General features: G+C 47.0%; 1 protein-coding gene and 1 long non-coding RNA gene across 2 annotated transcripts; one reads left to right on the forward strand and one right to left on the reverse strand.

Annotated features, from left to right (window-relative positions):
- The first annotated feature begins 5780 nt into the window (after positions 1-5780).
- On the forward strand, positions 5781-11774 carry LOC120669811 (aquaporin NIP2-2). The gene is made up of 6 exons (XM_039949647.1): positions 5781-5838; positions 7902-8222; positions 8354-8578; positions 9988-10182; positions 10459-10520; positions 11069-11774. Exons 2-6 carry the CDS (start codon positions 8064-8066, stop codon positions 11313-11315), a joined length of 888 nt encoding a protein of 295 aa, XP_039805581.1. The 5' UTR covers positions 5781-5838; positions 7902-8063; the 3' UTR covers positions 11316-11774.
- A 6519-nt stretch (positions 11775-18293) lies between these two features.
- On the reverse strand, positions 18294-19879 carry LOC120668423. The gene is made up of 3 exons (XR_005672435.1): positions 19728-19879; positions 19334-19643; positions 18294-19097 (listed from the first exon to the last, which is right to left on the reverse strand). It is a non-coding gene; the product is annotated as an uncharacterized LOC120668423 (long non-coding RNA).
- Between the last annotated feature and the right edge of the window lie 312 nt (positions 19880-20191).

Below are 20191 nucleotides of genomic sequence, written 5' to 3' on the forward strand. Positions count from 1 at the left end.
ACTTCCGGCCATTCAGACATGGATGTACGGGATCAGTGATTCCATGAGCACTTGGAACGGACAGAGTATTTCCGGAGGTAATCTTTCTGAAAAAAGTATTTCCGTAGCAGCAACGTATATTGCATATAGTTCTCTGAAAGTTTCTGCATTTTTTCACAGCCACGGAAAAATTCAGCCGTGGTGAATTGCATAGCGTGCCCGCTCGAGGGCGCAACTCCGGACAGCCGTGGACGAGAAAGCAAAGTCGACGGCTAGCTCTAGATGCACTGTGCGGTTTCGGTAATGGCCACTGTACAAGAGCATGCCGTGCAGTGCTGATCGATGGTATGATGCATTTGGAGGCAGACAAAGTAAGCCATGGCGGTTGGCTTGTGGTGCCAAGAACAGCGTGGGATCTGCGTGGCCGGCGAGTGCCGGTAGGGGGCCGGCCGGGGCGTAGCCTCGTTGTCAGGTGACTTCCTCAAGTGTTTTCAGAGTTCGGTTTTGATTTGAACTGTGGTCTGGGTCACTCAGGTGTCATCCAGTTAGGTTGGATTCCTTTCCTCTGGTTGGTTGTTGGATGGAATGTACCGCTAGGAAGGTGTGTATGGACAAGCTTGCTTTAATTACATAATTAAATTAAGCTCTTGCATGCGATTTAAGTGGGAGTATCGTAACAATGTCATGAGCATTAAATTTGCTGACATGACAAGGTTTTATGAAGAGAGAGGATAGAGAGTGTCATGGAATGTGAGAAGAGTGTGTCGTCATCATAACACTCTTCCGGTTCGATTACCTAGTTTATGATCTTGTTAACTGTGTCGATGACACTCCCACTAAGACTGGCCTAACAAAAACAATAATAAAATTGTAGCTAGGTATTTATTTTATTTTTTGTACCTCACATTTCACATGCATATAGGGATTTTTGGTACTTTTAAAAAGATGTTATGAAAAAATTAGGTGATGTACATCCTAAGTTAAGGAGAAAAATTGAAGAGCTCTAGAGGTAGCAGGCATACCCATGCATGCTAATTGCCATGACGGATTATTGTCAAACATTATTACAACAAATTAAAGCAATTGATGTTAGTGTAATATTTTTTTCTTGAGCGTAACCTCTAGGGGTTTACATAGCGCTTTTGTTTCTCCTTTAATTTTATGCACAGAGAAGCTGTGTGCTAAATAATCTAACCAACACATTTCAAATGGTATGGATCTGAACCGGAAAAAGGAATAACATATATTATGGTGCCAAAATAATGAAAATCGATGGTTCTTATGCTATGTATTTACAATTGGTAACCATAATTGTGCGGAAGAATAACGAGAATTCGTTACCCTTGTCATCAGTCATATCATTTTTTTATTTCACCTTGAAACCTCGCTCATCAAAATTCCTTTTCAAATCTATCTTTTGGGTTGATGGAGCTGCTGAAAAAAAACTGATAGTAGGTCCTTATCAGGATTCCCTTTTAAGCAATTATTATGGCATTACGCTAATCGACTAGACAATCACTACTACTTTATGGCTTAGTTTTGTATAAGATCAATATAATTTGATATAACAAGAAACTAAATTAAGGAATGACAATAACTCAAGTGAAGCCATCTATGTGCAGTGTCATCTCTTGTGCTCGTCCTTCCTATGTGTCAACAATCAATAATAGAAGAGAAAGAAAGAGACACCTCTTCTGTGGTGGTCTCATGCCATTATGCCCCCTCTTACATCTTAGGAGAGATTGTCTTTTCCTTTTCAAGGGAAGATGTCAAGAATTCAAACTACTTGATATAAACATGTGGTTTCCAAAATCTGAGTGCATGTTTATATGCCGATTGCGACTTGCGCCCATACTTTGCTTCTGGGCAAAGGGGAAAACTCATTACAATTGCCACTTGTTCCTCCAACCTCCACAAGAAAATGTTTTTATGCATGCTTAGCTTTCACCTTATTGCACCTAGATGAAGTCAGCAACATTTTTGCATCAGCAGCTTCTAGAGTTCCAGGGTAAAAATATCTTGTAAAATCACCTGGTTATAGAAATAATGGTGATGAAATCTGTACATGTGCACCATCACCTTTGTCAAGATTACCCATATGCCTTTCCAATCACTTGGTCGGTGACATACACGTTGCATAACATACGTATTTGATTCACTTGCTGCCAGTTAGTTGCCATTTGACATCAAGCAACAAACCAAGACAGATCCACTGCATGATGCAGTCCCTACCCAACACCACCAACAACAATGGGCATGGATCCTTCAGCCAGCCAGAAAAGGAAACCGATCGGTGACTCGAAAACCGATCGGAAAAGGAAAAATCATGACTAGTTAAACATAAAAAGATGCTCCTACTGATCAACAGAGAATATGCATATGTTTCAAATTCCAGCAAGAAACTTGCAAGTTCATCAATTATTATTATCCAAGTAAAAATCTCCAAGTTTCCCTTGACCAAAAGGGCTGCTTCTCCTCTTTTTCCTCCTCCAACCACTAGATAAGATCCGGTACGGCCATTGAAGACAGCGGCAGCAGATCCGTTGTCCCGTAGGAAGAACAGATCACCAGGCTGGCGCTGGCACCACACCGGTAAACAAGCTGTGTTCTAGGGTTCGTTCGTCGATCGCATCCATTCCAAGCAATCAATATGAGAATGCAAGCACAGGTCAAGCAACAGTATATATCACACTACTCTAGCTTGTAGTGAACTAGTGATGCCAGTACTAGTTGTAGACTCGCGGAAGCTGCAGCATGGACTTTTATGTAGGAGTACACCGCAGTAACGCCATGAGAGGCAGCTTAGGTGCCTGCCCCCCGGCCCTTTGCCTGCCGTCGCCAAGAGGGCCATGGCCACCGGCCACTGGCCACCCCAAGTGGGCCGATCATTTCATTCGGACGTAGCTAGCAAGCTGCTGCTCAGGAACGGGATGCATGAACCTGAACATCTCATAGCTAGCGTCCCATGTTCCAACTGCCACTGCACTCCCTGTACAAACGTAGAGCTGAATTATGCGACGCAAGTGGGTTCTTGGGATTGAACAGAAAACCAAAAGGACACACTGGTACTGCAGTACGAACTGTTGGGGACGTAAAAGCCTACTATACTAGCTGAATTGAAGATGTCACTCTGAGTCTGGCAGCCTGCCCCTGGCCTTCTCCCAGAGTCAGAGAGGCCGGCGGCAGATGCTGAACTGAAGTAAATTAAACACGCAAGACTTTACTTACAGTTCTGAAGAACGATGCTTGGGTCAGCCGGCGCATGCAGCTTGATTTCATTGCCATGTCCGTCTCCCTCGTTCGCTTTTTCTCCGGGCGACCGGCCGGGCCAGCCAGCCAGCCAGCCTTGCTCGCTGCGTGCCATAGACCGCGGCCCTGTACCTGCAGCTCTGCTACAGTGCTACGGAAAGGGGCGGAGAAAAACCTGGCCGCGCCCCGCGACGGTTTACCGGGTTGCTTCAGCTAGCGCTCCGATCCTTGGCCACCCAACCCAACCCAGCCTCGCAGGCTGACCAAGCAAATGGTGGACGCGCATGCAGAAGCGCGGCGGCGGCGGCGTTCGTCAACGGCGTGACGTGGCAGCCGGCCGGCCGCCGGTGGTTGATTGTCCCTGACGGCGGCGAACAATCCAGTTACGGCCTTAGGGGGGATGTGGAGTGGTTACCGGCGACACCGCCCGTGCTTTGCTTTGCCACGGGGTTAATTAGCACCGGGTCTCACGAGCCTAATAACCGATGGCTCCCCGCGATCCCTTTCTGGAATTGAAGCGCGCGTGGAAAGACGACGATATCGATCCAACACGCTTGCTTGCGTCGCCGCAAGCCACTCGTTGCGCCCTCCCGGCGGACCGGCCGGCGATGGAGCAGCCCCCGAGTAATTGCTCGAGATGACAAATTAACGCACCGGTTTCACATTTCCGACTCTCTTCTCGAAAATGGGTCATCGGTTCAGACCAAAAGTAACAGTAGCACTATGGTAGGCGGTTTCACTGCCGGTTCGCAGTCTCGCGGAGCCGTACGCGCCGTGATGTGCTGCGGAGTAAGTACACCGTGCCCCCTTCCCGTACGTACGAACTACGAAGTGCTACCTGAAACATCGTCGTCTACGTCGAGGTCGCCGTCAGACGACGATGCCCGGATCCGGTCGAAAATATTAGAGGTTTGAAAAGGCTTTCGCTTCCGATCCTCCTCCTCGTCGGCGGCGCCGTACCGCCGGTGTCACGGGAGAAGTCAACGTCGTCGGCCGCGCGCCGCCGGTCGAGCGCGCGCGTCGCCTCCATGACGAACGAAGCTGCAACTGGTATCCAGGACAGTGGACAGATGCTGTTTTGGTCTCCGGGCAACGACAAAGCTGCATCTGAGTGAGAAGACGACTGTTCGTTTTGCCCTGAAAGTAGCATGAATGTTTGCAAAAAAAAAAACAGTTGTACTATATCAGCGTTCAGTTGTTCACACCGACCAGTGTCCATGTCGACGAACTGCTCCAAATTCTGCATAGTTTTTTATAGCTGAATTGGAGTGGAACCCATCGTGTTGTATTGTAGTACATGCATGGTTTGGGAAGCCACGCCGTCTGCTTGGCAGGTTTCACGGGTGGCGCGATGCTCATGCGACGCACTAGGGTGCTACTGCTGCTGGTTGCTACTCACTCCCCTGCTGAGAGAAAAGATTTTTTTTCTTTTTTTTGTTGATGATGAGAGGGAAGGTTTTTTTGACGATGATCTTGGCCAGTCAGAAGGGCCTGTCTCACGGTATCCAATGGCCGTCCGACAACAGGGCCGGCCGGGACTAAAAATACGAGAGTTTCACCAAACGTGTGCTCTCCGAAGAATCTGCTGCCGTAAGCCGTGCCCCTGCCACTGGGTCAAGGGACAACGGTCTAGAGCTCTGGGTTAAGGAAAGTGTAAGATTTAGGGGGTCCTGCTTATTTGACACTAAGCTGAGTCCTGGGACACTTCATTTTCTTTGGGAAACAAGTTAACAGGACATGTGGTAAGAAAATCAGTAACTTTTTATGACAAGGATAGTAATTAGGATCAGTCCTTGTGTTTATCTAGATGTTGGTCATATATTTCCTAGCCGCGGGACATCCTCATACGGGGACTCAAAACTCACCACCCACAGCAATGGCAGGTCCAAACCCTGCGCCCTACGGACGACAAAGTCTCCTCTGTATCACTGACAGATGGTTTCACTTTTTTTTTTTGAAAGGAAGATGGTTTCACATTAGCCACCCGAGTCTCTGTACACAATAACTGCAGAGGAACTGGTTCCTGCCCAACAACCCCCAAAGACCGTCAAAAGTTAAACCGCCGTGGTCAGTCATCAATCCTGCACAGCAGCAGGCCGTCGATCAGCTAGTAGCCGTAGTAACTCTCGGGCCCCAACAAGTCTGAAGTTTCCTCGGCACGACCACGACTCCTCAGGACTCAGGAGCAGCAGCTAGCACGGCACGGCAGTAACGTAAGCCTCCAGCCAGTGGTACCATCACCCACCAGCAGCTCACCGCGTCCTGTCAGGCTCCGTTGGTTTTCACCTCGCCGCGCACGCGAGCCCCTCCCGGCCCGCCCACGTCGCTCGCCCCACCCTCCCCGGCCGGCCGGCCGGTTCCCGTCAACCTCCCAGCCAGCTCCGGATCGAGCTCCCCCTCCCCCACGGCCCTCGCGCTCGCTCGCCCCGCAGCCACAAGCACAAAGTCCCGGCCGGACCCCAGCGCCCACCACCTGCCGTCCCCGTCCGTCCGTCCCTCCCCGCGGCTCTCGCTCGTGGCCTCGGCTCCCCCTCGCGCCACCCATCTATAAATACCCGCCCGCCCGCTGCGGAGCTGAGAGCAGGACACACGCAGCAGCTAGAGCTAGTAGCCAGCGCCCAGTGGCGGAGCCAGGATTCGAAAGTTGGGTATTCCCACTTTCGAAAAAAGAGCAGTTGAACAGTAAAAAAATCCGCAATATGTCAGTACTAATAATAGTTAATCGAGGAAATAAAGCTACAAGTTGTCATTAGCAATGCTTGGATGCAAAATGCAGTCGGCCGCCTCCTCTCACTTGGCGACCTGCCGCTGTTGGTCGAGGGCCTGGTTGCTGGGGCTGCTGGCCTGCCCCAGCACCTCCCCCGGTCCCGCCCTAGCGGCGACCAACTGTGTCGGGTACCATAATTAGGGGCACCATAACTAGGGGACTAAATCACCTTCAAAACGCAAAACACGTGTCGAGTGATCGGGCCCACCAAAGCCTGCAGTCTCCTTCCGATCCAAAGGAAAGGAAAGGACTCAAAAGGCCCAATACGTAGCCCACGTCCACAGTATGACCTATTCAAAACTCCCCTCGAACCTGCGGAGCGATCTCCGCTTCGCTCGAGGCCTCCCCGCCGAGACCCTCGACAGCGCACCGCAGCTCCGCGTCGCTCGAGGGTCACTGACCTACCCTCAGGAGAGCAGGCCAACTCCGCCTCGCTCGAGGCTACCCCTCGGCAGACGGAGTTAACGATCTGCCGGCTCACCATCCGCCGGACAAAAGCAATAAATGCCAGCCACTCCACCGCGGAGTGGGTGGTCAGGCGGCGTCAGGCCGCCACGCCGCACAGCGGCTGTGACCAGAATCCCATCCGCCAACTCCGGTCACTGCTCAACCAGCCCCAGCACTATGGCGCCACTATGGGAACCTGCGACGCCCTGTGCGAACATGCCCAGCACTGCTCCCGCCACTGTGCTGCCAACTCCCCGTACTACCCCGTGTACTTTTCCTATTGCGGAACCGTCGATCGGCATGGGCGCGACCCTCGAACGCGGCCCGGGCCTTGACCAGAGCAAGACACCCGCCCACAGGACCCTCGGCGCCCCGCCACGTCGAGCACGGAGGACGGTACCCTCCACAGCAATCACCACGACGCCCACTGGAGCCGCAAGGACGTCGGCGCGATCTCCGCAAGGCTAAGGACGAAGCTCAAGACAACCGCACACTTGGCGCCATGATCTCCAGTGCCCCACAGTGTACTTTCTATAGTAGTTGTTCACTGTGCGCCCCCGATTCGGGGAGAAACGACAACTTCTTCCCCCTCCCGTACATGTACACCGCCCCTCCTTGTGTCTATAAAAGGGGGAGACGGGCTCTATCTTCTCCATTCTCCCTCTCGCCTCCACGCTCTCATACGACCAACTCCTTAGCTTCGCCCGCTCGTTCTCCTGATATTGGCACTTGCCTCAATCATTTAGCAGAGACTTGGGAGCTTCCCTCCCTCTCTCGCCTCGCTTGTACCCCCTACTACAAGTACCCCAGGGCAAGATAGTACAATGTGCTCGCACACCTTTGCTGGACGTACGGCCCCGCGGCCGGAACCAGGATAAACCCGTGTGTTCCTGTGTTACCTCTTGCATTAACCATCCAGGGAGAGGGATCACGCAACATCTTCACTAGTTGGTGACGGACCGCCGGGTCAGGACACCGACAAGCTGAGCCGCCGTGCCCACGCCCTCAGCGGAGTTGTGGCCTATGAAGCACAAGCATGAGGCCCCGAGCCAACCGTCCGCCGCCGTCGCGCCCTGCCATCACGGAGGCAGGAGACCGATTCCAATCCTCCCGTCGCTCGGTGCCTTGGTTAATCGTTGTCTAGGGCTTAGGATTTGCTGATTTGGGGCTGGGATTCAATTTCCGAGTTGGGGAAAGATGCCGAGCCGATGAGTGCTGAGAGACCGAGGGATAGATCGATACACGAGAGAGAGGAGTACTGGAGGCTAGGGGATCGATTTGTGGGCTGACGGGCCTTTTGGGCTGGCTTGGTGGGAGAATTTAAGCCTAACACCATATGTATTTGTGTATAAGTTATCTCAAAAAATGTATTTGTGTATAAGTTGAAGTATACTTGATTTTATGTAAGAAATGTTGGGTATTCCCGGGAATACACAGGCATCAAGCTGCCTCCGCCCCTGCCAGCGCCGCCGGTGGATCGAGAAGCTAGTAGCCTCTCGCTCTCCCCATCCTCCCGCAGCGTGATCGAGCGAGCTGCCTGCTGCTCCCCGGCAGGCCGATCGAGCTGATCGGCTAGCTTTCGTTTGGTAGCTAGGTAGCTAGGCTGATCGATCAACCGGCCATGGCCGCCGCCTCCACCGCGTCGAGGGCCAACTCGCGGGTGAACTACTCGAACGAGATCCACGACCTCTCCACCGTGCAGAGCGGCTCCGCCGTCCCCACCATGTACTACCCGGAGAAGTCCCTCGCCGACATCTTCCCGCCCCACCTCCTCAAGAAGGTAACCGCGCGACTAAACTCCCTGCTCCGGCCACCTGCCCTCCACCCGGCGGCAGGCCGCGAGGAGATCGAGCACGGCAGCCGACCAGCCATGGCGACTGATCTGATCGATATGTGCGCCGCGCGTGCCAGGTGATCTCGGAGGTGGTGGCGACGTTCCTGCTGGTGTTCGTGACCTGCGGCGCGGCGTCCATCTACGGCGAGGACCTCAAGCGCATCTCGCAGCTGGGGCAGTCGGTGGCCGGCGGGCTCATCGTCACCGTCATGATCTACGCCACCGGCCACATCTCCGGCGCGCACATGAACCCCGCCGTCACGCTCTCCTTCGCCTGCTTCCGGCATTTCCCCTGGATTCAGGTATGTGTGCGTCTGCTACCAACTGAAAAACACATCCGTCCCTTCTGCTCTCCCGGTTCGTTTCCTCTGCTCCGAATTTTATTTGTTTCGTGTTCGTCCTGCTACCGGAAGAGCTGCTGCTAGCGTGCTGGCATCATATTTCTTTTCGCGGCAGCTCATTGGTTGGGTCCGCTATTTTACAATCCTTTTTTAACAGGAGTTCAGTAGGACTTACTTGTCAACATGTTGTCTTCTTCCCAAAAGAAAAATGACAACATGTTGTCATGGCCGTGTACCTGGCTAGCATAGCCATGTCAAGATAGCTACAAGAACGCGGTAGTGCTTCATAATTTTTTTAAAAAGTTTTCAAAAAATTTCAACCACGTCGTCGCAGGTATGGGATTAGGCAAAGCGAAAAGTTACTAGGGGAAAAATGAAAAAAAAACAACTTACAAAGAGACAGACTTTAGATAGTTTGCATGTCGATCACATGGCGCAGGCAATTTTAAACGCTGATATATATATTTTTTAAAAAACTTGCAAATTGGATACCGAACAATTATCTGCCAAGTGCCAACTGGATACAAGAAGCAGCCCATAAGCAACCAGCACCCCTCTGTGTCAGGTCGGTAGCATGCAGATGCAGCTAGCAGCAGCAGCAGCATCCAAAACAAGAACACTGCATGCATTATTGGCAGCAACAAGCTGATCGATAAAAACAACCTCAGAGGCTCAGACAGTACACAGTAGAGAGAGTACTACTCCATGTCGAATACAGAGAGAACATTTTTTTTTTCTCCAAAAAAAATGAAGGAGCAGGTGAGAGTGAGACGGATGATGATTGGGCAACTTGGCGTAGAGATAGAACTACCGATTGGCCCATGATGACTAGGGCGCGAAGCTGCTAGCTTACAGGGAAAGCTCCGATGATTAGCTTCCGCCAACGGCAACTAACCACCGTGTGCCGGCCGGGGGCGGGGCCGGCGTTGACATTCTCGCGGCTCCTCTTGATGATAGCCAAGCGTCGTCGGCCGCCATGGCTCTCGGTGCATGGCCATCAAGAAGATATGGTGGCCACTGTCCATCCACCGGCCAGGATGGCGATGGCACTCGGTGAAGAGGAAGGCTAGCTGTTCGATCCACGTGTTGGGTTGTTGGGGCTCGCCGAGAGGTGGATGCGGATCGACCGGCGGCGGCGGCGTGGCCGTGGGCCAAGACGACGGTGCCTGCGCCGGCGAAAAGGGCGTGGGGGAATATAATCTGAGACGAGGATCGGAACTAGCGGCTCGCGTGGCGTGGCGCCCTGCCCATCGCACGCCTCGTGCTGGTGCTCTGGGTGCCCGTCACGTCATAAGCAGCACGCTGCGCATCGCGCTGGCTCATGGTGGCGTGTGTGGTTCTGATGCGGTGGCTTTGTTTGTTGCTCGCAGGTGCCGTTCTACTGGGCGGCGCAGTTCACGGGGGCGATGTGCGCGGCGTTCGTGCTCAAGGCGGTGCTCCACCCCATCACGGTGATCGGCACCACCACGCCGACGGGGCCGCACTGGCACGCGCTCGTCATCGAGATCGTCGTCACCTTCAACATGATGTTCGTCACCTGCGCCGTCGCCACCGACTCCAGGGCGGTGAGTAGCTACCTGCTAGCTATAGCCTTCATTCCCTGCTCTTGCTCGACTCGATCTTGCCCTTCTTCTTCTTCTTCTTCTTCTTCTTCTTCTTCTTCTTCTTCTTCTTCTTCTTCTTCTTCTTCTTCTCCCTGTTGCTCTTCCTTCTCCCTGCTATCATGGTTCGTTTTTTTTTGAGGGGTTAACGGAGGGGGAGAGAATCCCCCACCTGATCATGGTTCGGTTCATTCACTGCTTGCCCTGACCTCGACGCCCTTTGGTTTTGGTTTGCTGCAGGTGGGTGAGTTGGCCGGGTTAGCAGTCGGTTCCGCGGTTTGCATTACGTCAATCTTCGCAGGGTAAATATGAACGACACGATGAATAATATGTCACTGATCAGCTAGCTAGCACTGACCACACACTAGCTAACTAACCTTAGTACTCTCACGAGGAATTAAAACACGCTAGACTTTCGACAAAATAGCTAGCAGTAGTGACACTGAAGAAATCGCCTGTCTAGGTCCTTAGGAAACTAGCTAGCTAGCACGCGACTTTTCATGCTGTTGACGTTCGTTGCCACTAAGCCAGCCACCACAGTGTTTTTTTCCCTCCTTCAAATTGGCACCGTATTGTTGTACAAGAGCTGACACTACTGCTCTGGTTGCGACAGGGCGCGTGACGAACCTGCTTCTCACTGACTTATTTGAGCAGACGAATTTTTTTTTTGGATCCTCTGCTCTGACCTTGGAACTGTAGTCACGAACTCTTAGTCAAGAAGCATGCAAGCGAAACCCTACTAGGAAAACATGGATTAGCTGTAGGCAGATTAAAAATAAACATGGATTAGTCACGAACTCACGTGTAAGCTAATAATAAGGCGCGGGGCGATCACGGGTGGCATTTGCAGGCCTGTGTCCGGCGGATCGATGAACCCGGCGAGGACGCTGGCGCCGGCGGTGGCCAGCAACGTCTACACGGGCCTCTGGATCTACTTCCTCGGCCCCGTCATCGGCACGCTCTCCGGCGCCTGGGTCTACACCTACATCCGCTTCGAGGAGGCCCCCGCCAAGGACGGGCCCCAGAGGCTCTCCTCCTTCAAGCTCCGCCGCATGCAGAGCCAGTCCCTCGCCGCCGACGAGTTCGACACCGTCTAACTCGGCGGCGCGGCGCGGCCCGACCCGGGACCGGCCGCCGGCAGGCAGGTGTGCACCACTAGCTCACACGCACATCAGCATCACCATGCGTGAGAGCCGTATGTGCCACACGTGTGTGTACTGTGTGCTCGCTCGCTCTGTTCGAGACCTCAAGTGGGAGACAGAGCTAGCTAGAGCTCCTGCGTGTGTGTGTACCGGTACATACTCGGTGTACGTACCTACGTACGTGTTTGTATTTTTCTCCGTCGCCTATACGTACGCATACGTATGTGTGTACGTGTACGTATGCGTCGTTGAGAGCAGCGGGGATCTCGGAGCAGTGTATGCTTTATGTTGTCTTCGGCTTTGTATTGCGTCAGAGAGTTGCAAAAGGTTAATTGATGCAGCTGATGGGCTTGTTTGCAAAAGATGCATGCGTGTTGGAAGGAAAGTATATGAATTTACTACCTTTTTTGTCTACTGATTTATTTATCTTTTCTTTTTTGGCTTGAGTTCTTTTTTTACTGTACTTTTGAATCGGGTGGTGGCCTTTTGCTTATGTAGCAGCCAGAAAGCCAGGCAGTACGGCCTGAGTCAGTTGGTGGTGAATGATGCTACCATCACGCACTAAGCATGGATTAACATAGCATGCTTATGTCAGTGTTGTTGACTGCAGTGAAATAGCATTTTAAAGAAAAGGGAAGAGTACTCCTTTGGAGGCCTTCAAGAAATTCGTGTTTTTTCTATGAAATAGGAGAGGTAAGCCCCTACTGATCTATACTATAAAAGTTGAAACAATTAAAACTCTTTCTCACCAAAATTAGGCCCACCGTACCCCTCACGGAGGTTACACTTGTCAGTCTAAAGGTTTGACGAAAGAGGGTGTAGACCCACGAAATTGATAGAAGGAAAATGTTTCCACCAAAATCTTAATACTTTTTATACCAAATACTTTTACCTACCCACCTTTGTACCCACTTGTTATTTTCCATTATTTGTATACCATTCGACATCCTAAAATCTCTCTATTTCTTTCCTTTTGGTTGTGAGGTGATTATCTTTCCTTTTATGTTTGACATCCTTTCAATATTTGCCTCATCAATTAAGGAAACAAATTAGCAAGGGATTGGCTGGCTATGTAGGGATAGGAGGTCGGATTTGTGTTAACCTTCCAATATTTGTCACATCAATTAAGAAAACAGATTAGCCAACCATGTTTTCTATCCTTATACTTGCCATTGATGCGGGTGGCTCCCTGTTCATATATATATACAGGTAATAGCATTCATGTGTCACACATATACTACAAGTGCATTCCTTTCAACTCCAAAAATTCTTGGTAGTAGTAGTAGTAGAACATGGTTGATGCCCTTGAGATGCCACATGGTTCACGAGTCGGCTTGATCATGGTTGTTGCTTCTATCGGCCCTGCGATCCCGAGGTGTACTTTTGATCCTTTCTTCACAAGGGAGATATATCTTATGGATTTCTAAGTTTGAATTTTAAATTTTTCTAAGAATTATTATTGATTTGGGTATTAGGTATGTAAATAGTATTTTTTTAAAAGTCGTATTAGATTCCTACGCATTGTAACGGATTTTGACCAAACAATAGGTGCCAAACTCATTGATGCCGAACTCCGCAATAACTTCATGATGGTCATCGGAGTACTTGCCAATCGTGATAGAGGTGAATCAAATCATCACATTGCTGGCATTCAGTTCGTGTAATTTATATTTTATGAACTTTCCTTTAGCACACATATACTATCCTTTACATATAAATTGACCCATAATCCACGCTATTTTCTCTTCTGGAAGGATAATAATTGACATCATTATTTATGAAAGGAAAATAAAGACGTGTATTAACGTATTACTTTTCTTTAGTATACACATACTTTCCTTTGCACATGCGTTCACCCATAATTCACGTATTTTTTCTTTTAGAAAGATAATAATTGTCATCATTGTTTATGGAAGAAAAAGAAATATGTGTATTATTTTTAGAAGAAAAATAAATGGCATCATTGCTTGACGGTTTTGGAAGGATATTAATTGACATCATTGTTTTATAGAAGGAAAAAATATGTTTATTATTTTTGAAAAAAAAATAAATAATATTATTGCTTGATGGAAGAAAAATTAAATACGTGCCTGTGGCACGTACATCTTTCCTAGTTATATATTAAAAAGAAAAACAAATGGTCGTATAGAGAATTAAGAAACAAAGAAAAAAAGAAAATGAAAGAAATTACACCAGGGCTTCTAGCCATAAAGACATCTGAGATTTGTATCTAGGTTTTGCTCTTAGAATAACTATGGCAAACTCTTTTTTGAAATGCTGCACACATGAAGCTTGAGTGGGTGGTACTTCTTTGAAAATAAAGTCATTTCTCTGCATCCAAATACACCAGCTCATCACAATGATGAACTCCATAAAGAATGGTATTCTTAATTGGTCTCCAGGATAATCCAGTGTGGAAAATGGGTCATCATGACCAACAATGAGATCTATTGAAGCCCAGCAAGCATGAGCAAAATGACAATTTGTGTTGACAGCAACTTCGCAAGACATTGCATACATGTGTCTACTAACAGTGAACAATGAGGTGCGGCCTTATTGCATACATGTAGTCACGTACACCCGTGTGTGCCAAATTGTGTACTCTTAGAGCATGGATGGTGCTTGGTGACTGGGAAGTTACGAGAGTTGTCTGCTAACGTTTGACGGACTTTATTAACGATTATGTAGATTAAGGCTGAAGTCCTCCACATTGGTAAGTTGATTGCCACTGTATGACTCATCCAAAGGTTGATGCTGTTCTGTCAACAAATGAAATCACAGTTGATGACTCTCCTTTTTGGCATTTTGAATATAGACTGGAATTTTCTGAAACTTTAGTTGCCTAAGCAACATGAATAAAAATAAATTGGTCAACAATCCACAAATATAATCATTCTATCATGATCGAGAACTTTCCTTCTTTCTTCAAGCTCTTTTTTTATGGAACTTTCTTCAAGTTCTTGACTACACACAATAAAAAGAAGCAAAACTTTGCAAGGCTCATCCCCTCTCCCACTTTGTTCCTCATGTCCTCCACCATGCCATGTTCCTCCCATCACCCGTGGTGAGCTCTCCCCTGTATACTGCCTACCAAACTCCTACTATTGCTCATGGCACGGGCGCCCCACGATACCACATTGATTCGGATAGTTAGTTAGCTGCCACCCCTGGTTCCATAGTAGCGCGAATTGGTGTCCTAAGGATTTCCGTGAATAATAGTTACTTTAGTTACTTGAAAATCTAGGGCTCTTAGCGATCAATTCGCTACCCCTACAGACTCTGCCTAGGACCCGGGTTAGAGCATCTCCAGCAGTACCACTTTTGGAAAGGATCATTGGGGGACTGCTGGAGATACTCTTACCTCCTAAATCATGGCACCTGAGTGCTAGTAAACATGTAAGGCAATATAGATGGACATCAGGTGGGTGAACATAGGCGGAGGACCCGGTAGGGTGAGGTATGGTGCTCATCATACCTTGGTTCGCTAATGAATATTGCGGCCAAAATTGACGATGATCTTCACGGAATGAGACACGCTAAGAGCTGGATGATTTGCTTATCTCGAGGTTCGTGGTATGCTAATCAATTTTACCTATAATTGACAAAGGAATAAAACTTAATCAGTAAATAACAAGGAATGCATCGGCAATGCATCAGCTGAGATTTCGAAGAGTTCCATAATGGCATCAGCTATCCTGCCGAATAAGATAATACAAATGTTTCTCTTATGCATATTTTGAAGTTCATCGGCTAAAACAACCGAAAGTGCCTGAACAATACTAAAAGCATATCTTCTTCCATAAAGAAATCAATCTAACCAATGATACCAATATAGCATAGCTATGGAAGGATTGGACTTAACTGAGACATGTTACAATAGCAAGGCAATAAATAAAATAGAACTAGCCGATAGATCTAGTTATATCATAAGTTAAGATTAATACATTTGAAGATAAAATGGCAACCAAAAAGCGTATCGGCCCTAAAATATCGTGATACTTTATTCAGATGCAAGCCGATAGATCTTTGACCGTCATCGGATAAGTTGTGATGTCTATAAAGAACTAGCAAGGGATCGAACGATGCAACTTTACATGAACTTAATAGAAATTGATAACTTGTGAAATCTATTAAAACTAACAAGAGATCGGAGCAATGCAACCTTGAAAGATTTAAAAGAACTAAAAAAATGTAGATAAATTAGATGAAACTACAGCGATGCGTCGGTAATTAAAGCCTATAACATCTGATAGAAACGAAACTGCTTACAAGCAAACCGGAGATCAAGACGATACACCCTTGTGCACTGAAGAAGTCCTTGAAAAACTATGTTACTCCTACTTTTAGTGTTTGTGGTGAAAAGCCAAGAAAAATTGTATTGAGGATTGATTCTACTTTACAGAACCTGACTGCTCCTATTTATACATGAACTAAAGACTCCTAGTCAATTACGAAATGATGAAAACTTGATTAAAAGACAACTAAAAGGAAATCAGTCTCTCCTAGAATCTTCTGTTGTCGTCACTGTCCTTGTCCGATACATAGCATTGCCACCGTTGACTTGGTTTCCATCTGTTTTAGGCCACGTTCAGTTGTTTTGGAACGGATCCAGCCCAGGAACCGTTCAGGGGCAGGATCGAGTTGATCCTCCTCAACCACTCCTTCTAGGTCTGATTTGTTCCTAGACTAGATCTGTTTCTAATCATGGGCTGTCCAGCCGTTCGGATGCACCTGGATTACAAACAGAGCAGAAGCAGCACAACAAAACAGAGCATAAGCACAGCAAAACAGAGCATAAGCACAGCACAAAGTTGTCCACCTGCGCAACCACTACTAAGAAATCCATGCGAAGAAAAAAAGAAAAGAAAGAAACCAAACTAATAGAGAATTGAGAATATATATACCACCAAAAAATCATGAATGCCAAAGAGTTGTCTCACTCACTCCAAAATCAATTGACCTACAACTACAAATATCTAAGTCAGTGTGCCTTCATCACCCTGAAGATGGTGGCCTCCAATTGCAACCATACTGAACATCAGATATCATCTCAAACCAACAGTTGGTTTGAATCTCAAACATGTAAACATTGCTGATGCTAATCATTATTTGCATCGAACTACCAGCATGATGGATAGCCAATCTACCAGTATTTGTAGTAATCCATGAACAATTTCAACTTCAACAGCTTGTGCAAGCCTCACAACACAAAGAGGGCATTACCTAGCAATAGTTCTTGAACAATAAATTATCATACAAACAAACTCCATACGCAATAATGAAATTACTTTTTTTGCATGGATGAGATGCAAGAACTTGGTACACTCCAAGGCAACACCCTTACTCATCCTCCTTGACACCATCTTCCTTCACACAGTTAAACCACAGAGAGATATGGTTTAATCAACATATTGTTGCACTTGACTTTATTAAATCACGAGCTTGATTAGTAGCTTATTGAATAGTTAGGTAACAACATATGTTCAAGAAATCATGTCATGGCCTAATTTACTTAGCTGCAGCAAAGTGAATGACAGGAACACAGTTTAACAAAATGAATGACTCTATTCAGTGTTCAACATAGTAAATGACAGGAACTTATAACATAGAAGATATGCAAAAAGATTGAATAGAGATCAACTATTGTTGTTCCCTAAAGCTAGTTCCTTTAACATCCACAACAATCAGCTACATGCATGTACACACTCAGCTAGGGTTTGGCACCGGATGAACCGACGATAGGAAGTTTGAATACGTCGGTGCAATGGCAGAAGCAGACCAAGAAAAATGCATACATCGGATGAACCGATGATGCACCGGTTAATGGCGTCGGTGCAGTTGTCCAGAGAGTTTGTTTTTCAAGGATCAGAGGACAGTTGCACTCACCGGTTAAACCGACGCTAATATTACATACATCGGTCGATTGCGTCGGTTGATTGCCCGTACACGTAACGGCTAGTTTTCAGTGGGCAGTTTAGTATCACCGGTTAAACCGACGATGGCAATTTGGGGAGCATCGGATTAACCGGTGTTAAGCACATTTCTGGCAGCTTTTCTCCAACGGCTATATTTGCTTGTGCTGCCTATATATACCCCCAAGGCCGGGTCATTTGAGTGTGCTGGAGTTCAAGGAAGTATACAAGAGCTAAAGATCATCTCCAACCACCATAGAGCTTCATTGTACATCATATAGGCTTAAGCACACTTGTGAGAGTGCTTAGTGCTTGTTTAGGCTTAGTTCTTGAGAGAACTAGCTTGAGAGAAAGTCTTGCTGCGGCAAGCAACTTGTGTACTCGTCGTGTGACCCTCCGACTTGGTGTGGAGTGGCAACGACACTTTGTGCGGGGAAGGAGGCCCCTACTTGGTGTTAAAGCTCCAAGATAGTGAAGACGGTGCCGTGGTGACGCTTCGAGATAGACGGTGGCGGTGACCTCGTCTTTGTGACTTGGCGTCACTTAGCCTTTGCTTGTCGGGAGCCTTGGAGGCGTGGCAAGACGGTGATCAAGCGAAGAGACTCGGCATCCCACTTGTTCTTTGTGAGCAAGTGGCCGTGGACGTAGGGAGGGACTTTAGTGTCCTAACCGAACCACGTTAAATCGTGTGTCTTGGTGTCTTCACGGGAGTTTGCATATCCTCTCCCTTACCGCTTTACTTACCGCATTACGTTTCCGCATTTACTCTTTTTTGCTCACCTTTACTTTCCTAGTTAGTTTGATTAGGATTGTCTATAGGTTGCAAGTCTTTTGGGGTAAGTAGAGGGTAGCATAGATAAACCTTAGTCATAACTAGCATGTGTAGGACGTGTTAGGTTTATCTTATGCAATTAGATTGAGCCCTAGGATAGAAAAGCGATTAGCGACCCTATTCACCCCCTCCCCCTCTAGGGTCGGACACCCCGGTGATCCTTACACTCTTTAATTAAAAAGACTAATCTAACAACAATCAGCTAGCCATACTAGAGAACTTATCCATAGTCTCTAAACTTACAATGAGTTCAATGATTACTTAAAGGAACAGACATGAAGGAAGTGGTTCCACGGGAGCAGAAATGTTCTACCTGCTAGACCATCTCATTTTTTAACCTAATCAAAGTTGATTCCACAACTGCTTCACAACCACAAATGAAAGCCTATCTATTTTCTTTGCTCTAGATGAAGACTGCATATGCTTTTGCCTTTTCTTCCTTGGTCACTTCCAGTGTGTTCAGAACTGAGATGCACCTTTTGATAGAGAAATCATTACTTTTAGCAGCCTCATTTTCTTTGTCCAGACATGCAACTTCTTCTTTTACTTCCTTGGCACGACATGCAGCTTCTTCTTCTTCTGCTTGCTTGGCTCGACGTGCAGCTTCTTTTTCTGCTTGCTTTATTATGAGTGCAGTTTCTTCTTCTCTCTTTTCCAGAAATCTCTCCATCATTTCTTCTATCCTTACACCCCTCTTAGACATCTTCTCTTGCTTTTCTTGTGTGTTTCTTGATGTAGTAGCAGTTCTTCATAGTCCCCTTTTTTGAGCAGGTGTTACCTCGCGAATGTCATCCAGATCTTCTCCATCATTCCTTTGATCCAAGCATTCCGTGGTCCTTCTTTGAGCATCATCATCCCTTTGAGCATCATCATCATCATCTTCATCTAGTAACTATTCTTCTTTTCCTTCTACATCAACAATTTGTTTAAGTGGTTGTTCATCTTGTGATGTCTCCAAAGAAGTGCAATTGTAAGTCCATTCCGCCAAATGATCTGCATGATAACAAGGAAGTAATAGCTAAGAAATAGTCTTTATACCACAATCATATCACAAGTAATATATTATGACAGCAGAACCTACCATCATAAAGCTCCCTCAAGGCATCATATAGAGGAAAGCTTACCTTGTTATTGCAAAATTTCTTTAGTTTAGGGAATGATTACACACTCAAAGAAAACCACATCAAATATGAGGTTATCGATAGAATTGCTTGAAGAAATCAACTTACCACCATGAGGTTATTCCACGTAGATGGTGTTCCTTCAACCATATTTCTTTTTTCATTCCATCTAGACCCGCTCTGTCTCCTTGCCTCTTTTAGCATCTTGTAGTTTCTTTTCAGTTGACCTTCTTTCTCTTGAATCTGAGCCTTTTCTGTAGGACATATACTTGTTCCTCAGATGGAATTCCTTCACCATCCTATTCCATCCTTCAGAGTTTCAATCGTTGTCACCTCTATAGCCACTATCTTTATACTCATGGAGAATATCGACAAGAGACTTCTCACGGTCTGGATTCCACTCTGCCCTTTTTTTTCACTACAAAAACAATAGAGAATTCACAAGAAAGCATCAATAATAGAAAATTTATAAGAAAGCATGAAGAAACATTAAACACAATACCTTTCGGAGAACCTCCACTCTTCTTGACCCCACCATATTTAGGAAAAGACTTCTTGTTTGTAGCACTCATTGTAGGTAGGAACCTACGTAACTTTGGCGAGCCACTTGCAATCATATGTAACTTTGGAGGCCCTTTTCAAACCATTGCTGTTAAATATGACAGAAATCTTTTACTTATTACAAGTTTTTCATGATACAAGCTAAATCGCTAATTAGAATCTATGATGCAAGTTTATTCATCATACAAGCCAAATCACTAATACGTAAGCTTATTAATGATAACCTATGTAAATCACTAGTTTAAATGTTGCTGATACTGAACCCACATTTCTTGGGTGATGGCATCTCTTAAAGCGTTGCCTTGCTCAGTTCCTGAGTCATTGTTCTCATCTCCATCTGGTAGATCAACGAAGTTTTCTGGATGGATATTATGCAGCCAATGTTCTAACCATTCCTCATCACCA

This window comes from Panicum virgatum, chromosome 4N (assembly GCF_016808335.1).
Source record: "Panicum virgatum strain AP13 chromosome 4N, P.virgatum_v5, whole genome shotgun sequence".
NCBI classification, from domain to species: Eukaryota; Viridiplantae; Streptophyta; class Magnoliopsida; order Poales; family Poaceae; genus Panicum; species Panicum virgatum.

What these genes read in the sequence shown, in the direction of transcription:
- LOC120669811 (XM_039949647.1), top strand. Translation starts at nt 8,064, where the DNA reads ATGGCCGCCGCCTCCACCGCGTCGAGGGCCAACTCGCGGGTGAACTAC. An exon ending in TCGCCACCGACTCCAGGGCG is followed by an intron (nt 10,183 to 10,458) that starts GTGAGTAGCTAC and finishes GGTTTGCTGCAG; the next exon opens with GTGGGTGAGTTGGCCGGGTT. An exon ending in ATTACGTCAATCTTCGCAGG is followed by an intron (nt 10,521 to 11,068) that starts GTAAATATGAAC and finishes TGGCATTTGCAG; the next exon opens with GCCTGTGTCCGGCGGATCGA.